Source organism: Phascolarctos cinereus, unplaced genomic scaffold (genome assembly GCF_003287225.1).
Source record: "Phascolarctos cinereus isolate Bilbo 61053 unplaced genomic scaffold, phaCin_HiC Scaffold_2;HRSCAF=192, whole genome shotgun sequence".
NCBI classification, from domain to species: domain Eukaryota; kingdom Metazoa; phylum Chordata; class Mammalia; order Diprotodontia; family Phascolarctidae; genus Phascolarctos; species Phascolarctos cinereus.
Window position 1 is genome coordinate 122487974 of NW_027555625.1, and position 19135 is coordinate 122507108.

At 39.0% G+C, this 19135-nt stretch overlaps 1 protein-coding gene and 1 non-coding gene across 11 annotated transcripts in view; both read left to right on the forward strand.

Moving 5' to 3' along the window:
- Positions 1–3043: 3043 nt before the first annotated feature.
- TRNAG-CCC (transfer RNA glycine (anticodon CCC)) lies at positions 3044–3114 on the forward strand. Its single transcript has one exon. It is a non-coding gene; the product is annotated as a tRNA-Gly (tRNA).
- A 496-nt stretch (positions 3115–3610) lies between these two features.
- The window catches only part of TIA1 (TIA1 cytotoxic granule associated RNA binding protein), a 44191-nt gene continuing 28666 nt past the window's right edge, over positions 3611–19135 (forward strand). For all 10 annotated transcript variants that reach the window (XM_020985328.2, XM_020985329.2, XM_020985331.2 and 7 more), the window contains exon 1: positions 3611–3723. In XM_020985328.2, coding sequence (XP_020840987.1) covers positions 3698–3723 — 26 coding nt within the window. In that variant the 5' untranslated portion in view covers positions 3611–3697. The remainder of the gene's footprint in view (positions 3724–19135) is intronic.

Below are 19135 nucleotides of genomic sequence, written 5' to 3' on the forward strand. Positions count from 1 at the left end.
ATGAGGAGATATGTATGCATATGTGTATGAGTATATATGTATATGAGTATGCATGTATATAGGTATACGTGCATATATGTGTGTATATGGATATGTAGATGTATATGTGTATGTATATGGGCAGGTATATATACATACACACGTGTATATAGATATGTGTATGTATGCACACATATGTATACATGTATGTGTGTGCATGTGTATATATGTGTACACAGATACACACTCATACATACACAATAAATTATATCTATATACTTTTATGTTTATATACACACACAGTAATTTATTGCAGTAAGACAGTAAAAATTGGAGGGATTGGGAAAACTCTTATGTGGAGAGATCTTAAGAGGCAGCTATGTAGAAGGAGTGTATATTAGGCACCAGGGACAGTGCAAAAATCATTGAGATGATGAAGTCACTCTCCTGCTCAAAACACCTAAGTGGATCTGCATGGTTTCTAAGTGTAACACCCTGTTGTGATAATTAGTTCATTTCAAGCCTAGCAAGCCATAATGGGCCCTAACCTTTAGCTAGGTGGTGAAGTGGATAGAATACCAGGCCAGGAGTCAGAAAGACCTGAGTTCAAATGTGGTTTTAGACACTTACTAGCCCTGTGACCGTGGGCAAGTCACTTAACCCTGTTTGCCTCAGTTTCCTTAACTGTAAAACGAAGAAGGAAATGGCAAAACGTCCAGTATCTTTGCCAAGAAAACCCCAAATGGGGTCTTAAAGAATTGGACATGACTAAAAACCAAAACAACAACAACCAAGGTTCATGTGTTTTTTTTCCTCTCCAGATCAAGAGAGTTGATTTAGATGAAAAGTTCTAAATTCAGCAGGAATCTCTTTGAGCCCTCAATTAGGAAAAGTTTCTGACACCTGTGTGGAAGTTAGTTTAAATAATCCTTTTTAGTTTTCTGAAAATATTTAGAAATAATATTTCTTTCCAGATTTTTTCATTTAGGAAAATGGAAAGAAAACCTAAGGCCTTCCTTTGATATGTTATAAGGGTGATAATCAAAATAACTTTTCTAGATAAGATATTGGCCTTCCCACTGATCCTGAGTGATTCCCCTCCACCATGACCCACCTTAAAGACTGTTTTCTCTTTTAAAATTCAAGGTTAAGATATTGATAACAGGTAGGAATTCTTTTCAGTCATTAAGGGTAGAGGTCCAGGAAGGAACTGAGCAGTTTTGGAATGTTAACTCAAAATTGTATTTTAACATATTATGATCTTTTCCTTTCAATATTCCTGTAAATGTTATTTGAAATTTTCTTGAAGACACAGAGTCATGAGGAAGGCATGGGAGACTATGTCATCTCTCTTTACAAGCTAGAAGTGTCTTGGATATAGCTTAACGTTAAATTCTATAAAATCGTTCCTGTTAGAAATGAGTGTGAAACACAAGAGAACGTCATTAGCATTAATTTTTTTCTTAGACACTCAGGAGAAGTTGGGTTCTCTGTCTACCCCTACATTTACGTGTATCTTGGTTTAACTTCTGGCCTCTTTGTGTTTGAGGATAAACTAAATTTACTGGAAATGTTTGGGTAATGAAAACACAGATTACATTACAGTGTCTCTGGATAAAGAAGTATTGGGAGGGGAAATTGGAGAAAGAGGGGACCTTTTTTCTTAGGACTTCTCTCAGCCTGGGTCCTCATTTCTGAGATGCCTGATGGTCAGTGACTCTCCTATTTATCTTACTTTTCTGCTATGTCTCAGTCTTCCCTTTGCTCCATTTTTTCCCAACCTTTCAAATCCAGATACTCAAAATCTCTTCTTCCCTGGACCCTGAGATAGCTTCACCCTTTTATACAAATTGCTGAGAGCATGACCCAATATTTCTCACCATAGTTTAGATTTCTTCCAGGAAGAGTGAAGTTTAGCCTTAATTCTGAGTGATTCAATCAAAACTAGTTTTCACCTCATCTGGGCTATAGCCAAGTAGAGTGGTTTCAAGCTATCCCTCCCACAAGTTAAAGTGTGAAATCCTTCACTATCTGGCTGTAGTTTATACACCTCTCCTGGACAATACCTCTAGGTTCCAGACCAAGTACTTCACCGCTCTGGCCCATTCCTGAAATGCATGCACACCTCTTTGTTTCAGCCTTGCATTTCCTGGATCCTGCCCTCATTTGCTAGTCCCTTTTTTCCCTCCCCCATCCCCCCCCCGGGACTTTGGGCGGCTATTTGGCCCAGTGGATAAAGCGCTGGGCAGACGTTATTGTCAAACTGTAGCTGACACTTACTAGCTGTAGGACCCTGGGCAAGTCACTTAACTTCTGACTTAATCCCTGGAAGGCAGACAGTCCAGTATCTTTGCAAAGAAAACCGCATGGACAAGACCAGAGTCGGACCTGACTGAACAACACCCCCACCCCATTACTTTGTTTACGTTTCTTATGTATGTTTTTTCCTCCAAGAGAATGCAAGGTCTTTGAGGGCAGGGGCGGTTTTTTTTTTCATCTTTGTTTCCTGTCTCCCTTCCCACCCACCCCTCCCAGCAGCTTAGCCCGGCGCTTAGTTCTTGCAGATCTATTGGAAACGGCCGGCCGATTGCAGACAAACCTGAAAACACAACGCGAAGCGTCTACTCCCGGCGCAGCTGGACTGGTCCGTGGGCCTCAACGAAGCTAATAGAAGGAAGCTGCCTGGTTCCGGCCAGGTTCGTGTCGGAACACTTGGGTGGGTGTGTGTGTGTGTCGCTGGGGGCTCCTTTTAGGGCTCACTCGTTAAATGGGAAATTCAGAAAAAGTCGAATAAACCATAAGAGGATGGTAAGCAAAGATACATTTTTTTCCTTTCTTAATAAAATTCTTTTTCGAGCTGATAACATGATGATGATAAAGTTCAGAAAAACTTGGCAAGTTAAAAGTTGCTTTAAGGAATGGCCACATACGACATTGCCTTCTGCAGGATTCGCGAGGTGGGGATGCTTTCGATTTCAACTAGTAAGAACTACAAAATACACTCGCTCCAGAACTTCGTCCCATTGTATATACTTGAGGCTTCTTGATCAACGCGGCACCAGTAGCGCCGCTGGTGTAGTGGTATCATGCAAGATTCCCATTCTTGCGACCCGGGTTCGATTCCCGGGCGGCGCACATTCCTTAGCTTTTCTTCTTTTCCCCTACTATCAATAAAATGAAGAAACCTATTTGAAAATGTAACCTTATTTATCTGTAAGGCCATGCGATCTTAATTTAATTGCTTTTACTGATTTCTGATCAAGGGAGAAGAGTAAAGCTTTGCGCGTGCGCAGTCAGCAACCACGGCGGTACGGCGGCAGCCCGGGAGGTCGGCCTTGTACTTGCGCAGTACAAGAAGCGCCTCCAGTACGTGTGGCGGAAGCACGCCTGCGCAACAAACGAGTTGGCGTCGGTAGTGCCGTGGCGCGGGGCAGACGGGGTCTTAAGGAGACTGGGCTCCCTCTGCGCTTGCGTGGCCCGGGCCGCTCGGCAGCTCCTGGGCGCCCGGCTCGCCGCCATCTTGTGTCGGGACTTCATTGTTCGGGCACAGGGGCAGGCGGGCTCGTGTTGCTGCTGCTGCTGGACGAAGAGGAGGCGGACGAGATCCCGCTTCACCGAGAGCGACAGAAACCCCCGGTAGCCCTTACTGCCGGGCCGCCGAGGGAGGTGGTGGGGTCGGGGAGCAGGAGGCCGAGGAGCCGCCGCCAGAGCCGCAGCCATGGAGGACGAGATGCCCAAGACCCTGTAAGTGGTGCGGAGCTGGGCGGTCGGGGGCCGCAGCTGAGGAGTGGACGCGGTGTCGGGAGTGGGAGGGTGGGAGGGAGGCCTCGGCCGGGCCGGCCTATTGTTTCCCGCGGCGCCCGCTCCCCGCTTCCCACGTCCCATTTCCGTCTCCTCTCCGCCATGAGGTCGGCGCTGCCGGGCCGTGAGGGAACGAGCGGGCGGTGGGGCGAGCCCGCCGGGGCCTGGTTTGTACGAGGCCTTTCCCCTGGCCCTGGAGCCCGGGAGGAGACGGGCCATGTGTGGGTTTAGACCCAATTCTCTCCTTGTGTAAATGTTCCGTTTCTTCTCCCTCCCCCACCCCCACCTCCCGCCTTGATCAGCTCTTTTTTTCCTCCATTTTTACCCCCCCATTGTTTCCTTTTCATGCTCAAAACTCCTCAGTTTTTCATTTTCCTCTTCTTGGTTGTGGGAACTTCTGCTGGATCTCTATTTTCCCCGAGTGCCTACACTCAGATCAATTGAGTTGGAGAAACCTGGATTTAGAGCCTGCTATATGCAAAGAAAGCGTTGGGGGATGTGAACGTGAAGACAAAAAACGAAACTGCCCCTGCCCTCTAGCAGCTTACTGTTCTGGGGGAGAGGAGAATAAATACTACTTGCTTACGTGCAAAAGACTGTAAGGCAAGGTAGCAGGAGTAGGGGGAGGTGGGGGTGGGCTGGCAAAGGAGAGAGAACTAAAAGTGCTCTAGGAAAATTTGAGAGAACTGTTCCATCTTTGATCAAGCGAGGTCGGCTTCATGCTCCTCGTTTGCCAATGGGAAGAAAGCCAAATGTTTTCTTTTCTCCTCTCTTCCCCCTCCCATAAAAAAAGTTGAAGTGGAGAGAAAAGCAAATATTCTCTGCTCTTCACTCCTCCCCAACAAAACCGCAAGACCTTAAAATTTTATTGAAACCGATCTAACAAAATGGGGGGAAGAATACATTTTTATTCTTTTCCTATGTTAGACATAATACATGTTCTCGTGATAGACATTCTGCGTAAAGAGCTGGCAGTAGATTTGAAGGAACAGTTAAATATGTCCGTAACTGATTTTCATTGATCTTTGAGAATCTTTCCCGTACTAGTACATTTTTATGGCTGAATATCAGGTTTTTTTTTCTGGGTGGTTTCTAAGACTTCCGTTTCTTTGTCATTGAGTTTCTTTGCATTCCTCTTTGTTTTACAAAATGAAAAGCTACCCCTTGTGTGAGTAGACTTATGTTCAAGTATTTTTGTTTGTGAAGACAGTTTTTGTTATCTAGATATTTTTTAATTTGTTGATTGTATTATTGACTTTCATTTTTATGATTTCCCAGGAATCATGATGGAGACTTGAGCTAGATTACATATAAATAATTGATATTTAGATTTCTTAGTGTAGCTTTTCTTTTTCAGCTCCTAATGCTACGTTGTTTTCTGCATCATACTATTCTCAAAATTCAACTTTGCACTGACATTCATGTTTACCATTTAGGTGACAATTTTCTTGGTATAACTGACTGGTTCTGGTAAATTATCGAAGAACCTATTGTGTTGCTATCTTGTGGCTCTTTACCGGGAAGCAGCAATTAAAAACATATTTTTAGTTTTGAAAAAGCTTCACTGTAGTTATGAACTTCATAAGAATTAGTTGAGGCTTTTATTGGAAGTTATTTTTTACCTTCTGTTAGCTAGTGAGTAATTTGAAAATGTGATTAATTTGCTAATGACTAATAATCTCTCCTAATTCTTTCAAGTTTAAGATTCTGAAGTGATTTTATAATTTGCTAAATTTGGAAGCTGCCAGAAACGTTGAGTAGAAATTTGTCATGTCCTTATTATAAAAGACTCGTCTTAAGTTGTTGAACTTTGTGTGGAAAATGCTTATTAATTTTTAAATAGGATATTTGTTTTATATAATAAGTATATCAGTTGTTTTCTTGTTAAAATGTTTAGCTTGTTAATGAATTAGAAATTTAACATTAGGATGTACAAAATAAATTTCTACCTCACAAATGGGTTTCAGGTTTTGTTTTTAGAGATAGGGACCAGATTTGTGATTTCTTCAGGAAACTCCCTCTACCAATGCACACCTGAACCTTCTCTGTAATTTAGAATCCAAGAGTTGCCTAGAGCTGCATGTCAAAAACATGCAGCCCACTTCCCAGTGCAACCTGAACCAAATTAAAATGTAATTGGGAAATAGTTAACAAAATACATAAAAATACAATAATATTTAATATGTGGTTTTCTAAGTCAGTATGGGGCCCACAGATATCCTTACTAATGGCTTAGTTGCCTCCTTTTTTATTTGACACTACTGGCTTAGAGTGCTGAGTTTAGTCACTGGGCTAGTATGTTCAGTTTTCCTGGCTAGCTCTGTACCATTACACCACATTGCTTTTGTTTTTAAGTCAGTTGTAAAAAGTATTTTCCTATAGAAAATATTTCATTCAACAAATATTTGAACCCTCTATGTGCAAGACTTTGTGGGGGATATAAACGTTCTTTGATGGACAAGTCCTTGGCCTTAAGAAACTAGCTTAGGTGGGGAGAGGTGATGAGACTCTCCAGGGCAGTCTACAAAAGCCTGATAATAAAGTAACTGAACTATATTACTAGAAGTTATGGGGCAAGACAAGGAAGGAAGGTTTCCCTCTTTCCTGGCCACTGGTCTAGACAATATTTAAGTGAGCAAAGATTGTCTTGTCTCCCTGCCCCCACACCCTTCAGATATTTCTTTCTCACTTCCTCCACGTGGTCTAGTCCCTCCTGAAGTCCTAAGCCCTTCCACTCAAGTCCATATTTTCCATTAAAGTATCTTAAAATTACTTGCTACCGATTGATCAAAATTGCCTTCTGCTTATTACTTTGCTAGGTATTAGTGGAAAATAATTTTAATTGAACTAGTTTTAGTTGAATCTAGTAGTAAATAGTCAATTTTTAATTGAAATAATGTGACTGATAGTGCTGGCATCCTTCCTTAGAGATATATACATTTCTAGGGGGTGGTGCTGAGGAATAGGTAATTAGTAGAATTTGAGGCAATATGAGATAGTGAGGGAAAATTTTTTTACTCATTGTTAAAAGGATTTTCTAAGGGTGTCTGTATTTTTATTTAGCTGATAAGTAAATGAATTGATAGAATTTGAGGCAGTGGGAAAGTGAAGGAAAATTTTTTTAACTCCCTTTTGAGAAGACTACTATAAAGACAAGTCTTTCCTTTTTGGGAGTTTGGCATCAGAGGTAGCTATTCTCAACTTTTTCCTTTCCTCTGTTTTTGAACTCACAGTTCTCTGAAAGCTCAAATCATCAGACCAATCTGAAGTAGCACAAAGGTCATGTTAGGGAAAGTCTAATTTTCAAGAAGTGAGAGTCATTTCTTTGCATTTAAGATCAGAAGTCTGAGACTCTCTGTTATTAAATTCTTGTTTGTACATAATGTACTTTGGAAAAAATATTGCAGAAAGGAAATTTCATACCGTGTCCATTTAGCTAATAATAATTTTAAGGGAAAAGTTGTAAGTGTTGTTGATGTCTTGACAATGTCTAGTTAACCTAAACAAACTTATATATGGGCCAGAGAACTTGATTTTCATTAAAATATTAAAGAGACGGTTGGTGAACGTGGAGATTGGCAAGAGATGGTTATAAATATATAAATATGGCTTCATCAAGAACAGGTTGTGTCAAACTAACTTCATTTCCTTTTTCAACAGGATGACTGAACTAGAGATGAGAGGAATACTGTGGTTATAGTTTACCTAGATTTTATTAAAGTATTTCACACTATGCTTTTGGAGAAGATGAAGAGTTATACATGATCATTAGATGATAAAACAATCAGATGGATTCAGAACTGGTTGGATGAATGGACTCAGAGAAATTGTTAAAGGCTTTTTGTCGACAGGATAAGGTATCTAGTGAAGTGGACCCAGGAATCTATCTTGACCCTGTTCTGTTTAATGATTTTTAACATCGACTTGGATAAAAGCATAGATAGTATACACTCAACATATTTTGATTTTACACAAAGCTTGGAAGGATAGCCAACACATTGGATGACAAGATCCAAAAGGACTAGCCCATTGGGCCGAATCTAGTAAGATGAATTTCAGTAGGCACAGAGTCTTCATTTGGGTACAAAAATCAACTTCACAAGAATAAGATGGGGGGAGGTACAGTGAATCAGTCAATAAATATTTACTAAGCATTACTGTATGCCAGCCACTGCGCTAAGTGTTGGGATACAAATACTGAAAAAGAAAGGCCATCTCTGCATTCACAGAGTTTACACACAAAAGGAAGCCGAAGGAGAAAGTCAGAGGGGGAAGCTACACAAGAATGGGGGCTTGATAAAGTACAAAATATTTCAGCCACGTGGGAAATGAAAAGATGACTGGGCTTAGGGACCCTCCTTAAATTGAGATTTTGGGAGGAGCAAGGGTTTGGGGGTTAACCTTGGCAAGGAGAAGGGTCACCTGAGATTTGGGGGATCTTGGGTGAACTGTAAACTCAGAGTCAACTGTGTTTTAGCAAGCAAATAGGCTAATGTGAGCTTGGGCTGCATTGAGAATATCAAAGGGATAGAGAGGTAAAGATTCCATTGTACTCTGCCCTCATTAGACTGCATCTCGAGTATCGTGTTCAGTTCTGGACATCATGGTTTAAGAAAGATATTGGAACACTGGAGAGGGGCAACCAAGGTATTATAATGAAGGGCCTTGAGTCCATGTCTTGTGAGGATTTGTAGAAAGAAAGGGGAGGGGAGGACACTTTGCCTAGAGAAGTTAAGAGTGGGGGGGGGGACACATAGTACTTGTGTTCAATTATCTGAAGGATTGTCATGCAGAATTTGAAAGAATTAGACCTACTATCCTATTTGGCTCCTGAAGAACCAGAAAAAATGGGTGGAAGTTTGAGGGTGCAAATTTAGGCTTGATGGCCAGCAAAACGTCTAACAATTACAGTTGTCCAAGTGGAAATGGCTGCCACCATAGGTGGTGGGTTCCCCTCCTTGAAAGATCTTCATGCAGAGCTTGGATGACCATTTGGTGTTAATGTTGAAGGAGACATTCCTTTTGTATATGAATTGGACAAGATGGCTGCTGAGCTTCCATCCAGTTTTTCTGTGATTTTTATGGTATGTCTAACCTTGATCTTTCCTCTTTGTTTTCAGGCCCGCATCTCATACTACCAAACTGTCCAGGACATTTGGACCCTGATTACCTAGGGGCACTGAAAACTTTGTGTCCAAATCCAAACTTAGTATGTTTCCCAGTGTACTTGCTTTTCCTCCCGATGTATCAATGTATCCTTTGATGCAGTGAATATTTATTAAGTGCCTATTTTATGTGCCAAGACATAGGATACAGAGACAAAAATGAAACAATTGGGAGCAGCTAGGTGGTACAGTGGATACTGTACTAGTTCTGGAGTCAGGAGGAACTGAGTTCAAATTTGGCCTCAGACACAGCACTCACTAGCTGTGTGACTCTAGGCAAATCACTTAATCCTCAATCCCAATGCCTTGCAAACAGAAAAACCCTAAACAAAGAAGCAGTTCCTACCCTATGGGTGTAAAGATTTGTACACTAATAAGTAAATACAAAATTTTTGAAAGCATTTTCTGTAGAGAGGAAGAGAATGCTTAACTAGGAGGTCTAATGTAAGACATGACACCTGAAATGTGCTTTAAAGGAAGTTAGGGATTCTAAGATTTCGAGATGAAGGACCATATGTGCAAAGGCAAGGTGGTGGTAGATGGGATATTTTCTGTGAGAGATAGCTAGCACAGGGCAGTTTGTCTGGTCTGGGAAGGGAACAAAAGAAATGTGAAATAAGAAAGGAAGAAGAATGGTAGTCATTTTTTTTTGTGGAGGACTTTAAATGGCAGAATGAGGCATTTGTATGTTACCTTGGAGGTAGTAAGGAGGGACAAAAGATCTTTGAGGAGGCAAAAGTGGAAGTGAGGATCCTGGACACCAGTTCAGAGTTAGGGGATATGGTAGATGTTATTTTGGAACCCTCCCCTCCCCCCCCGGCCCCCAGTAGCTAGTTGTTTAGTCCTGTTTCTAATTGTGGCCACAATTATAGACCAAGTCCTTATTGCTACTCTAAATTTTTGCAGTTAACATTCTAACTGTAAATTCAGCCTAGTATTCAAAGTCCTCAGCAGTTTGGCATGGCTCAAACTTTTTTTGAGCTTTATTCTATACTACTCTCCCTATGGGTTTTGATTCTCAGGTTGTTTTGCTCCTCTACTGTCCCTTATGGCACTTCCCTTTCCCCCAGTTTTTGCCACTTGAAATTCTACTGCTAGTAGTTTTAAGTCCCAGCTTAAATAATCTTTCTTTGATAAGGCTTTTGCTTGGTTACTCTTGTCCTTTGAGGCCTTACATTGTATTCGATTTGGGGAGATAGTTCCATTTTTCCTCTCCCACTCTAGTTTATTTGTTTATGGTCTCATTGTGGTACATGTCAGATCCCTTTGTGAGCTTCATGGAAGCTGGGAGTTTATCATATAGTTTATGATATCTTTGTTTATATCTATAGATATCTTTATAAGTATCTAGCACGGGGGTGGGGAACTTGCAGCCTTGAGGCCACGTTAGCAAATCCCCTTTTGTTCTCTGAAGTTTGGATTCAGTCAAAGGGTGGCACTTAAAGACCTAGAGGGCCACATGTGCCTCCAGGCTGCAAGTTCCCCACTCCTGGTTTAGCTTATTTCATTGTTGAAATTGAAGGGGATTGAAGGTCCTTTCCATCTCTTTGTAGTGTGAAAGCTAATTAAGCCACTTTTAAATTTCTGCCCACTGAAAACCGTTTGTGTAGTTTTTTTCTCAAATGCTAATACACTTTGCTTGTAGAGATACGTAATTTTGAAACAATACTCAAATTTGCTGAAACTGTAAATTAGTATGCTGCCCAGTAATACTGAGGACCTGTAAGTGAATAATTAATTTTTCATTTACAAAGTAGGTATAGACTCCATTGCTTGTCTTTCCTTTTTCTGCTAAACACTGTTTTTGTCTGCTGACTTGGATTAACCATATCTTGGGAAGGGTGTTGTTTGTCCTTTATTACCAAAGATTAAGTTTGGAAGAAGTTTGATTCTAATGGCTAAAATGAGGTCTATAATTATTGGTAGATTTTATTAATCCACCTTGTACCTGATACTATTGGTATTCAAGAATTAACTACATGTAATATATTAGGGAAAGGTTTAAACTTTTCTTTAAAAGAAAATCCAATGTAGGCTTTTCCCAAACATGAAATAATACTATCCACTTGAAATATAATTTATCCTGATGGACTCTATAACCTTTCATAATCTATGGGTTACAAAGTTCTCTACACACATGGTGTTATTTGATGCTTATAACAACCTTCTGGGTTAAAGTATTGTCCATAGTATTTTTACCAATGGAGAACCCAAAGCTCAGGTTAAGGGAGTTGCCTAACCTTATTTCTATGGCTTGTAAGAGTCAGTATCAGGACTAAAATTCAGGCCAGTATTCTTTCCATTCTATAATTCTTCTTGAAACTAAAGCCTGGGCTTATTTCTGAGAATATGGGCTGGTAGAATTTTAGTTACCTTTAGACACAGATTATATACATTTTTTTAGGTTGGCTTTTGATTGTAAGGGCTAGTCTCAAAATGAGAGTGATGCTTACTGGTAGAATAATTTGACCTTAGTTTCAGTGTGATGATCCCTTGTGTAAAGTGCTTGGTGTTTTTAAAGAAATAACCAGGCAGTAATGATGGATAGTTATATATGCACTACTGTACATAATTACAAATAGTCATTTATCATGCATTTATTATTGTTTATGGTGTGACAGTGGCATATTTTATCTCAGTACCATGGTAACTAAAAACAAGTTAGGCAGGGTGGAATTTAGAGATGAACATAGTTTCCTAACAGTAACATACTGGGAATTAATTATGGTATGTACAAAGACTAAATTAATGAATGAATGATAAAGTATTTTGGGGAGTATATTTACTTTTTTCCCTCAATTACATATAAACAAAACCTTTTAATATTCAATTTTTTAAAATGTGCATTCCAAATTCCCTCACTTCCTGAAAAGCAAGCAATGTGATATAGATTATACATGTATAATCATGCAAAACGTTTCCTTATTAGCCATGTTGCAAAAGAAGATGCAGACCAAAAAAACACAAGAATAATAAAGTAAAATATGTGTGCTTTAATTTGTATTCAGGCTCCATCAGTTTTTTCTCTGGAGATGGATAGCATTTTTTATCCTAAGTCCTTCAGAATTGTCTTGGATCATTGTATTGCTGAAGATAGCTAAGTCATTCACAGATGATTGTTGTACAGTGTTGCTGTTAACTGTGTACAGTGTTCTCCTGGTTGTGCTCATTTCACTTTGTATCAGTTCAGGTAAGTCTTCCCAGGTTTTTCTGAAAGCATCCTGCTAGTCATTTCTTAATAGCTGCTCGTCATTTCTTAAAGCAGAATAGTATTCCATCACAATCATGTACCACAACTTGTTTAGCCATTCTCCAATTGATAGGCATCCCCTCAATTTCCAGTTCTTTGCCACCACAAACAGAGCAAATGTTTTTGTACAGGTAGGCCCTTTTCATTTTTGTTAGATCTCTTTGATAAACAGAAGTAGTACTGGTATTGCTAGATCGAAGGGTGCACGTGATTTTATATCCCTTTGGGCATAATTCCAAATTGCTCTCTAGAATGGTTGGTTCTGTTCACAGCTCCATGAAAAACGTATTACTGTCCCAATTTTTCTACATCCCCTCCAACATTTGTCATTTTCCTTTTCTGTCATATTAGCTAATCTGAGAGGTATAAGGTACCTCGGAGTTTTAATTTTCATTTATTTAATTAATAGTGATTTAGAGCATTTTTTATATGACTATAGGTAACTTTAATTGCTTCTGGAAATTGCCTGTTCATATCCTTTGACTGTTTATCAATCAGGGAATGACTCATTCTTATAAATTTGACTTAGTTCCCTATATATTTGAGAAATGAGGCCTTTATCAGAGAAACTTGCTGCAGATCTGATCCTCCCCTCCCCTCATTTTCTTGCTTTCCTTCTCATCTTGGCTGCATTGCTTTTGTACAAAGTCTTTAATTTGACAAAATCAAAATTACCTATTTTATATCCTTTAATGTTCTCTAGCTCTTGCTTGGTCATAAATTCTTCCCTTATCCATAGAACTCTGACAGGAAAATTATTCCATGCTCCTGTAATTTGCTTATAATACCACTTTTTGTGTCTAAATCATATAGCCATTTTGATCATATCTTTGTATATGGTGTGGGATTGTTGGTCTATACCTAGTTTTACCAAACTGCTTTCTAGTTTTCCCAGCAATTTTTGTCAAATAGTGATTTCTTGTCCCAGAATCTTGAATCTTTGGCTTTGTGAAACACTAGATTACTGTGGTCATTTACTACTGTGAATTGTGTACCTAATCTATTCTACTGATTGTTTTGATGATTATTACTTTGTAATATAGCTTGAGATCTGGTACTGCCAAGCCACCTTGCTTTATCAGTTTAATTTTTTTATTAATTATTTTACAATATGTCATTACTGTTTCTATGATTTAAATCTTTTATATTACAATACCAAATAAAAGCATTGTAGTACAATAATACAGAAGTCTGGTAAGACTACTGTTTTCTAATTTGTGTTCTAGGAATGACTGTATGTGTGCTTCATTGATTTTCCTAAATTGTCAATGTACTACATCCTGTTTTAAATTACTTAAGTGTTTCATCTCTTTTTCTTCTATTCAGGTAGACACCTATGATACTGCCTCCTTTATTAAGGGGAATATTCCTTCGGAAAACTGGCACAGTGTAGATATCTCCCTTTTCTGGGAAGTGGCCCTGGTCAGGGGGATCTTGAATGCCAACCAAAGCTGGGGGGGTGGTTGCCATTCTTTTTTGTTCTCTCCCTCTTTCAGTATGTCGTGAATGTGGTGAAGAACTTATATTCTAAAAGGAGGAGACAACACAAGAGGAGGCTTAGGTTGCAAGTCATATAGAAAGGCCCTATGTCTGCTCCTAAGGGTGCAACAGCAAAGGAGATGGGAATTTACTTTCTTTAATGTGACTTCCATTAATAAAATCATATTGGTATCAAAGAATTTTATGAAGATTTTATTGTCCTGCTCCGTAGTAGCTGTGGCTTTTGAGAGAGGCAGGAACTACAACACCTGCAGTTGAAGTTGATAGGTCATATATGCACAATGATTGCCTCTCCAGATTGTGAGTTAGAGTGGCCAGGCTAGAAATAGAACCACTGGGGATAGAGAATAGGGTGAACAATCCTGCTGTTACTAAGACTTTTATAAGTTTGAGCTCTACCAATTTGTGATGATTGGTGGTTGCAGGTCCCTTTTCTCCTGAGGTTGTTCTTCATAGTGGCTGAATAGCCAAGTTGAAAGACCTGGATTAGGAACAGGGGTACAGAACAACTGTCATTGCCAGGGCCTATTGGGTCCTGGGCCTGGCAGATGCCTCTTCCTGTCTGTCCTTCAGGATGCCTTGTTGCCTCAGCAAAGGTAAGCATGCCGTGTCAATTACAGTTGATGTTAGTGGGGATAGTGAATTTCTCCACAATGGGTCTCTCGGTGATGGCTATAAGGACTGGATTGGAAACAAGGTCCAGGGTCTGAGGCAAGACGCTTCTGTTTCCAGGGATCTTGGGCTTAAGAAAATTTTAAATGTTTGAACTTTTGTTGGACTCTGCATTTAAAGAATTACAAATTTTATCTAATGAAATGATGTATTAAAACAAGTGGATCTCAAAGACATGGGTTTTACTTTCTTTGGCTTCTATAAGTAAATTATTAAGTGAATGTGGGCAAGTTAATCTCTCGGGGTCTCCATAGTTTCCTTCCCTGAGATAGGCTGGACAGGGTGACGACCTTTAAGGTCCCTTCCAACTCTTTTGAAAACAAATTATTTTATGAAAGTTGTGGACAGCCCCTGAATTAGGCATTTGTGTACCTCATGCAAGGTTTGAAAATTATGTCATCTGTGTGTTATTTGTCCATTAGAGTTTTTTAGCATTTTAGGCATTTGTGTACCTCATGCAAGGTTTAAAAATTGTTTCATTGGTGTGTTATTGTCCATTAGAGTCTTTGAGCCTTTGCTATTAGTAACATACAATTTTATTTATCACAAAGGTCCTACATGCAGTGGAAAACATTGGAGAACAAGTTTGTTGTTTTTGTTTTTTTGGTTAAAAATATGCTGCAGTAATTTTTTTTAAATGTTCCTTGATAACTATGCTAAGGAGAGAACTTTTTCAATCTTGAATAAATCCTGTTAAGCAAGGTATAAAAGGAGATGTGTTCAACAAAGGTATTTGTGACTATCCTGAAGTTATTTCCTATGCAGTCCAAAAAGAAAAGGGGTTTCCTGTTATAGATGCTTGTTTGTGGATGACATTGTGATGATTTCATTAAACCCCCAAATAGTAGAGGACTCCTTTAATGAGATGTAGCCCTAAAGAAGCCAAATTAGTTATTCACAGTGGAAAAATTAAGTAGACAAATATGTCTACAATGTTTTACATTACAATCTTAACCAGAAGGCCTGGCCCATATATTTCTTGGATAACATTATGGTTGTACTTTGTAAGTTTTTATTTGTGCTCACCATGTACTTCTCAGTGGTCTTCTGAGTGAGAATCATTTTCAGTTCTGAAGAGACTGTAGGATTCCATGACTCCTAGCCATAAGGCAACACACTATACTGCTCAGAATGTGTTAAGCAATTGAATAGACAATCCATTGAATCAGGACATATATCTTGAACAAAAAGTTCAGGTAGTTTATGAGTTGGGACCATATTTGGATAGGATGAAGTGGGGAACCTATGGCCTTGTGTCCACATGTGGCCCTCTTGGTCCTTAAGTGCAGCCCGCAACTCTTTGACCGAATCCAAGCTTTATAGAACAAATCTTCTTAATAAAAGCATCCTGTCCCATAGAAGAATGAGAGTGGGTTGTATCATTTTTGAGAAATTACACAGAATTTTCAGTGGTCCTAAGCTTTTCTTTGCCTCCAGTACTCATCTTTACAAGTGTAATCTCATGATGATGTCTTATGATTGGATATGGAATACTGTAATGTCCAAAGAATAAAACTTGCAAGTGACTAAAAAGGCAATAGGAAAATAAATGATGGATGTAATAGGCTAGCTAGAGCATATTGCCACCAAAGATGTGTGCATGAGATGTAATGTAAAATACCTTAGAACTATTTATGTTTTCAACTTTCTTTTGTTTCAGTTAAGAGTGAGCTTTGTCTGATACCTTCCTGCTCCCCCCATGCACATGTTTGTATAATCTTCATCTCACAGACTTAATTATGAGAAATAGCAAACTAACTCAGGAGAAACAGCAAGTTCTGTTCCATTCTTCCTTTCTACAGGTCAACAAGCATTTATTAAGCACCTAGAATATGGTATGTACCAGTTGGGTTCCTTTTCTCATTCCTTCTTACTCCCCTCTTTGGACCACCAGAGCAGAAACAACCTACCACAGACTTTAGAATTCTGAAGGGGACATTTGTTTCTTCTCCCTCTGTGAGAGTGTTAGCACTACTTCAGTTTATCTTCCTAGATTTCTCTTGACTTTTGTGTTTGTATTTTAAAGTTCCTGTTTTAGCTCCAGCGCTTAGTAATAGAGGTTATGGACTAAATATGCATATTGAGACATTTTTGGACTTGGCAAGTATTTGTTTTCCTTGAGTGTGCATATGTATTTATTTACAAAGTTTTGTTTTTCTTTTTTTCTTTTCACTGGGGAGGTGGGAGAAAGAGAAAAATACTTAACTGAAATATTAAAATTAAAAAAAAACTTATGGACTACAATCAAAGCTAAATTTGAAGGAGAAAAACTGTCCATTCATCCCCGCAGGGTAAAATTTTCTTGATTGAAAGCCTGTATCTTTTGCATTTTGGAATATTGTATTCTCAGATATCTTGTTTAGGATAGAAACATTCAGGTTTTGTGTGATTTCTGGCTGTGATTTTTTGTTATTTGAAGTACTTTATTAATTTTTTTTTAAATCAGTTTTCCCTTCTTGATGTGGAAATTTTGGATTTAGGCTGTGATAACCTTGAGGGGCTTTTCATTTTGGAGTCCCCTACACTGGTGTGGATGATTGATGAATGCTTTCTATTTTCACTTGGCTTTCTGGGTCTAATAGATTCTGGGCAGTTTTTAATTTGTGATTTCTTGAAATATAACTAGCTAGGCCTTTTAAAAAATAGTTTTCAGGGAGTCTGGTGATTCTGGAATTATCTCTTGTCAAACTGTTTTTCCAAGTCTGTTGTTTTTTATGTTAGATATCTTAAATTTTCTATTTTTTCAATTTTGTTTTTGTAATATCTTGCTGTTATAGTCATTGATTTCTGTTGGTTCTGTTGTAGTTTTTAGGCAGTCTGTTACTTAGACAAGGTTTACCACTTATTCTTCTAGCTATTTGTCTTCTAATTCTTATCTCTATAGCTTTTATTTCATTCCCCCTCCCCCTCCACTCGCTTAATTTCTTCTAGGTATTCTCATGTGATCCTTGGGGGATATCCCTTATTTTTCTTTGAGTCTGCTTGTAGTTATGGAGTTACTTGTTCCTTTTTGCGTATCTCTAGATCTATAGTAATTTTACATATTGATTAGTCTCTTGGGTTTCTCTCCCCATCTCTCTAGCTTTATTTAGTTCTTGAATTGGGGCTTTGTGCCAGGGCCAGGCTCTGACCCCTACTGTTCTTTTGGTTAGGGTAGTTGGTCAACTTGATCTCATTCTGGATTCTTGAACTTCTTTTACCTATTGGAGTTAGGCCTTAGATCTTTGAGATTCAGTGTTGGATTTTCAATGCTTTCTGGCATCTTAGGCAGAGTGTAGTTTCTAAGGATCTCTCAGAGCTGCACTTCTGTCTGTAGACACAGAGCTTATAGGTCACTTGTCTCTTGCCTGTCCATAGTCAAGCTGGGAATGTTGTTAATTTGTCTGTTCTGGCAATTGCTGTTGCTTGTGGGCTTTTGGTTAATTTTTTGTGCATATTTGGGGTAGAAGAAATCAATATAACTTCAATCATTCTGTGGATCAGTTGTGAATTTCAGCTTTTTGAAAGAGTAAGTTTGTGGGAGCTGGGTGATTTGTGTGCAATTCTATAGCCACCTTGGTTGGAAGAACTGATCAGTAGTTTTTGTTGTTTTTTTTTTTTAATCTCAAACTTGCTTCTTATTAGCTGAATTGACTTGGAAATAGCCATCTGTTGTAACAATCTTAAGTCTTTTAAGGATTTACAGATAACTCAGTTGATTAGAACATGGTACAAATGGAGTTGTTTGTGGGATCAATTCTCTTGCCTTTTTGATTTGTGGGAAGAGGAGTAAACAAAAATTTGTTTCACCAGAATATGTAGATTATTCTGATATGGTACTATATTTTTGTACTTTCTTATCTTAGGATATGCTAGTGCTTAAGAATTTTTGTAGTAAACATGGAATTTATTTTTTAAATTTTTAAATTTTTATTTTTAGGCAATTGGGGTTAAGTGACTTGCCCAGGGTCACACAGCTGGTAAATGTTAAGTGGTCTGAGGCCAAATTTGAACTCAGGTGCTCCTGACTTCAGGGCCAGTGCTCTATCCACTTCTCCACCAGCTGCCCCAAACATGGAATTTCTTAAAAGGAATGTGCTTTGAGAATTCATCTCCATTGTGACATTACATTGAAAGTTTAGCTTTAATCCTTTCTTAGGAGAAGAAGAAAGAGCCACCAATGTTCCACTTCCCCCCACTCCATTTACATATTCAGTCAGTAAACATTAAGTAACTACCATGTGCCAGGCTCTGTGCTAATAATGTCTATTAAGGTCTATAAGAGGCAAAAGACTGATGGCTGATGTCAAGGAGCTCACAATCTAATGGGGAAGAGAACAAGCAAAGTGCAAAAAAGCTATGTATAGGACAAAAGGAAAATAATTAAAAGAGGGAAGGCGCTGGAATTAAGAGAGATTGAGAAAGGCTTCTTATGGAAGATGTAACTGAAAGGAAGCCAGGATTAGCCAGAAGGCAGAAAGAGGGAGAACATTCTAGGCACAGGAGATAACGAGAAAATGCCAGGATCCAAGTGATAAAGGGTCTTAGTGGAATAGCTAGGGGACCAGTGTCACTGGGTTGAAGAGAATGTGGTAGACAATAAGGTCTAAGAGGACTGGAAAGGTTGGGGGTGATGGTGGAGGTAGAACTAGGTTATGAAGGGCTTTGAATACAAAACAGAGCATTTTACTTTTTTTTTTTTTGGTGAGGCAGTTGGGGTTAAGTGACTTGCCCAGGGTCACACAGCCAGTAAGTGTCAAGTGTCTGAGGCTGGATTTGAACTGAGGTC